This window comes from Lycium ferocissimum, chromosome 7 (genome assembly GCF_029784015.1).
Source record: "Lycium ferocissimum isolate CSIRO_LF1 chromosome 7, AGI_CSIRO_Lferr_CH_V1, whole genome shotgun sequence".
Taxonomy (NCBI): Eukaryota; Viridiplantae; Streptophyta; class Magnoliopsida; order Solanales; family Solanaceae; genus Lycium; species Lycium ferocissimum.
In genome coordinates this window covers 33,962,138-33,966,716 of record NC_081348.1, presented here as the reverse complement: position 1 = coordinate 33,966,716, position 4,579 = coordinate 33,962,138, and the positions used below count along the sequence as shown (strand labels likewise).

The window sequence follows — 4,579 nt, the reverse complement described above, 5'->3', positions numbered from 1 at the left end:
TGGTGGATTCCACTTATTTTTTTTATATTGCTTGATTTTTTTAATATACGGTCCACTTTTTTTTTTTTTTGTTCACATGAGTTGGAGGTGAACGACGAAACCACCCCAACTCATGCTTCTAATATAGTATAAATATAAATAATAAAAATAAATGCAACAACGACTCTTCATTCACAAGTATCTTAGCCCTCATGGCATATCAAAGACTTTTTGTATGTAAGCGACATACTCATAATTTTGTAGTACTAGGACTTATAATTAGTACTCATTTCATGGAGTACAATCTTACAACTCATTGCATATATGTGCTGTATATGTTAAGACTTTTGCATTTATCTTTTATTGTAGTGATAAGAGTGCTCATCTTTATCACTACAAAAAATAAATGCAACAATGACTCTTCATTCACAAATATCTTAGCCCTCATGGCATATCAAAAGACTTGTTGCACTTATCCTTTTGCATGTAAGCGACATACTCAATTTTACATGTATCTATGTCATTATAGATAGGCGCAACTCTTATTCTCCAGACTCATTTGATTTGTAGTCACTTATATATCTATTTTTAATTTATATATTTCTTATAAGTCATATTTATTGCATAAAATACTATTTTTTAAGGAAAACCTATGAAAGTAACACATAAAAAGTCTTCATATGGCATTTTTTTATCAAAATTAGAAATGGAAATGTTAAAACATTGACATTTCCACGACTTTCTTCATTCATTAATCATCATTCACTAAAATCTGGCATGTTAATCTTCTACACAATTCGCTTCTTTGAATCCAGAAGATTCGAAAAATAGAAGTCGTTTTCATTTTCACTCTTTAGTGGCGACAAATAATTGCATGATTGTGCAGATTGTATAAGCTGTCAAAAATGTACGATCCCATCAAATTGATGGATCACGTTGCTGTGGGTCCGTGTCCTTCTCAAAAGACAAGTTTCGTACTGTTTGTTGGTAATGATCTAGAGGAAAACGTGAAACAGGAAAGTGGAATCAATGAAACTCTTTTTGATTGATAAATTAAAGAGCTCTCTCTACTGAACTTATGTATGTCATAATAATATTATGGGAAAAAATTGAAATGTAAGAGCACCAATCACTTATTCACTCCTGCTTATCAGAGTTTTTCGGGAAATTTTCAAAAATATACAGCCCCAACATAAAATATTGCGCCACGTAATCCAATATATAATATTATACAATATTATAACTGGAGAAGCATTATATATAATGTATCAACCTTATATAAAAAAGTATAATATTGTATAAAAGGTGTTTGTATGCAAATATGGATAAACCGAATAATAAACTCAAAATATGACCTAAGTAACGTAAATATTTCTCCCAATAGACACAGTGTCATTTTTCCAAGTTCTTTAATTCTAAAGTTTTTGTATTTTTTTCTTTCCAATCCCCTCTTCCCCTAAGCTGGTTCCTTCTTACGAGAACTCTTTTTTTTTTCTTTTCTTTTTTTTTCTCTTTTCCTTTAAAGACTTGCACCACCATTGACTGCTAATGCAATTTATGTTTCTTCTTCGTCTTCTTTTTCTTCTTTTGACAAAGAAAGACCAAGTTCATCGAAAAGAAATTAATTTACTTGCTTTTTTGGCAACTAAAATGGAGTCCTACCGTTTATTTGTGTATATAATTGCTATGTAAGAATTGAGATAGTTGAGCGTATTATAAAGCAGTGGTTTTGTGAAAACAATAGGATACTTACTAAGCTTACTTTTGATATATTTTATTTTATAGCTTTAACTTGTGCATCTAGAGTCTTTATTTTGTAATTCATGTTCGATCAAACAGTCATATACATTGAAAATCGAAGGATTACTAAATCTATAAGCTACTTCTGAAAATTAGACTTCTCTAGAAAGTGCTATAGTAAAGACATTAGTAATCAACAATGCAATTGATAAGAAGAGTTGACTTCCTTAGAACACATAACATGCCTTCTGTCATTTATTTTTTGACATGGACAGCCAGAATCATGGCATCAACATAAACACAAAATCCTAGAGTACAATATTATATTTATATATGCTCTTTCACACCTCTCTGCACATACTAATACATAATGACATTACAAAAAGGATTTTTAGGGTATGATTGAGGTGGCCAAAAAAGGGACAAAATCATTCTTTTTTCTATATCCATCACTCAAAAAGAAATGTCTATCATGTCCAATGCTAAATTTTCCATCATAAGAGATTCAACTTCTCCAGCGCAGTTCATCTTTGCATTTGCTGTTCCATTTCCTGCATTTACAATTAAATCATTTAGAAGTCATCTCTATTATGCTAATCTAACTAGTACTACTATTTTCTTTTTTAACTTTTTACAATGTCCAGTGAAATTATTCCTTTTTTCCCTCTTTGGGGTGAAATAGCTTGTTCACTTTATACCAAAACAAAGCAATTATGACATGTTTAACTGAAACATAACAATAATGACATGTTTAACTTATCCCTCCTACTAAAGTTGGATTGTCAATCGAGTTTAACTTCTATGTAATGAGAAAAATTGACCATGTGCTTATATCAAATCAATTAATTTAATTTTATCAATTAAAAATTAAAGTAAAAAAGTATATTAATTAACTACTATTATTAAGTGACAGATGTATACAAAAGACACACATGCATTCATTAGTTCAACGCACTCAAGCGCAGTTCATCTTTGCATTTTGCGTCGGGTTCCATTTCCATGCAATAAAAAAAATTAAATCATTTGATAATATTGTCTCTATTATGCTAATCTAACTATTACTACTATTTCCTTTTATAAGTCGAATATGTATAATAAATAAATTATGTATAATAAATTTTAACTCTTTGAAGCACAAGAGAAAGAGATAGCTTGTTCACTTTATACCAAAACAAAGCATTTATGACATGTTTTTTAAAAAAACTAAAAAAATAATTAAAATAACATTTAACTTGATTCTCCTACTAAAGTTGGAGTTGGGAAGCAACAATTTAACTTCTATATAAAAAAAATTTACTTTGTTATATCAAATCAATTATATATATATATATATATATATATATATATAATGGTATATTAGGTATATATATATATATATACATAATTTTTTTCGAAGGCACCATTCCATATGGGTCCGCCTCTTAACACAATGATGTTTCTTACCGACTTTAAAGTCAATTTACACCGTCAGTAAATACAAGTTAAATCATTTTAAAAAAACAACTTGTGCTACTTTGGAAGCTAAAGTTTTCTTGTACAATTATGTAATATTGTAATGTTACGTACCATAAAAGGCATGTGGCATCGTTTGGTTGAAGGTTGGATTAGCCATCTTCTTGAGAGGGCAAGAAGAAAGTGGAAGAACAGGTAAAACATGGCAATTGCAAATCTCAATCATATTGCCATCAGGGTCATGGAAAAAGAGTTGATCCACAGTAACTCCTCCTTCTTTCACAGTAGCTGTAACATATTCAATGTCCATGTGCTCCAATATCTGAATGATAAGGTCCATATCTGTGCATTGGAATGAAATGTGATTGTCTTTTGGATTAATTTTCCCTTTCTTTGATTGTACGTCTTCTTTCCCTAATAAATGTATTCCAATTCCATGGTTGAATAACCTGAAAAAAAATCAACCCAATATGTTAGATTTATTTAAGCTAATTTCAAATCTTAAGAGAGCACTGACGCAACGGTAAAAATTGTCATGGTGTGACCAAAAGTTCATTGATTAGAGTTATAGAAGCAATCTCTTGCAAAATATCTAGATTGTGCATAATAAATCCAATGTGATGGTCCTTCTCTGGATCCTGTGCATAACGGCATCTTAGGATATTGAACTAGTTTTTTCTCTCCAAATCTTAGCACAAATATAGGAGTTACAGTTCTACTTGTAGTGTTCGGCGGTATCCTACATTTGTGTTAAATATTCACTTAATCTGTATAAATAAATTATCTAAAACTCAAAAAGTATATAAAAGTAACAATTTAAAGATGAAATATGTGTGTATTTACCAAGCTCCATCAAAGTCAAAGGAAGAGGGTCTCTTGATGAGGACAAAACCAAGGACTTGTTCATAAAATTGGGCAGATTTGGCAACAGACTTGCAGACATAGGAAACATGGTTCAAAGCCAACAAAGGCATCCTGTTTTCCTCATCGAAAGAGGATGTTGTTGATGATGAATCTGATGGCCAGTTGAAGTTTGTCTCCTCAACTGATTCTGCTTTCACAATTTCTCTCCCCATTATTTCTACTTTTTAAGTTAATTGAACCTCCAAAAACACTAGAAAGACTGAATAATAGTGATTGACAATCTTGAAATTAGCTAGCTAGATGGAAAAAAGAATACTAGATCTTTTTGTGTGGAACTTTCCATTGCCAAAGCACACATATTTATAACCAAAAATATTAGCTCTGGGGGTAATTTTTTTTTTTTTTTTTTTTAAAGGGGATGCGTAGGCGGGGGGCCGCGGGGGCGGCGGAGGGGAGGATAAGAGGGTTGTACATATCAAATCCTACGTTCATACACGTCATAAGTATACACAGTACAATGGTCTTATCCACGACCAACCAAAGG

The 4,579-nt window shown here is 31.1% G+C and overlaps 1 protein-coding gene across 1 annotated transcript; it reads right to left on the bottom strand.

Moving 5' to 3' along the window:
• Window positions 1-1,942: 1,942 nt before the first annotated feature.
• LOC132064544 (glyoxylase I 4-like) lies at window positions 1,943-4,368 on the bottom strand. The gene is made up of 3 exons (XM_059457553.1): window positions 4,015-4,368; window positions 3,286-3,620; window positions 1,943-2,270 (listed from the first exon to the last, which is right to left on the bottom strand). The coding sequence occupies exons 1-3, from the start codon at window positions 4,245-4,247 to the stop codon at window positions 2,173-2,175; spliced, it is 666 nt and encodes a 221-aa protein (XP_059313536.1). The 5' UTR covers window positions 4,248-4,368; the 3' UTR covers window positions 1,943-2,172.
• Between the last annotated feature and the right edge of the window lie 211 nt (window positions 4,369-4,579).

Excerpts from the sequence above, each read along its gene's own strand:
- LOC132064544 (XM_059457553.1), bottom strand. The coding sequence starts at position 4,247 with ATGGGGAGAGAAATTGTGAAAGCAGAATCAGTTGAGGAGACAAACTTC. Across the intron at positions 3,621-4,014 it reads TTTGACTTTGATGGAGCTTG|GTTATTCAACCATGGAATTG; the intron begins GTAAATACACAC and ends ATTTTTTTTCAG. Across the intron at positions 2,271-3,285 it reads GATGCCACATGCCTTTTATG|GAAATGGAACAGCAAATGCA; the intron begins GTACGTAACATT and ends TTGTAAATGCAG.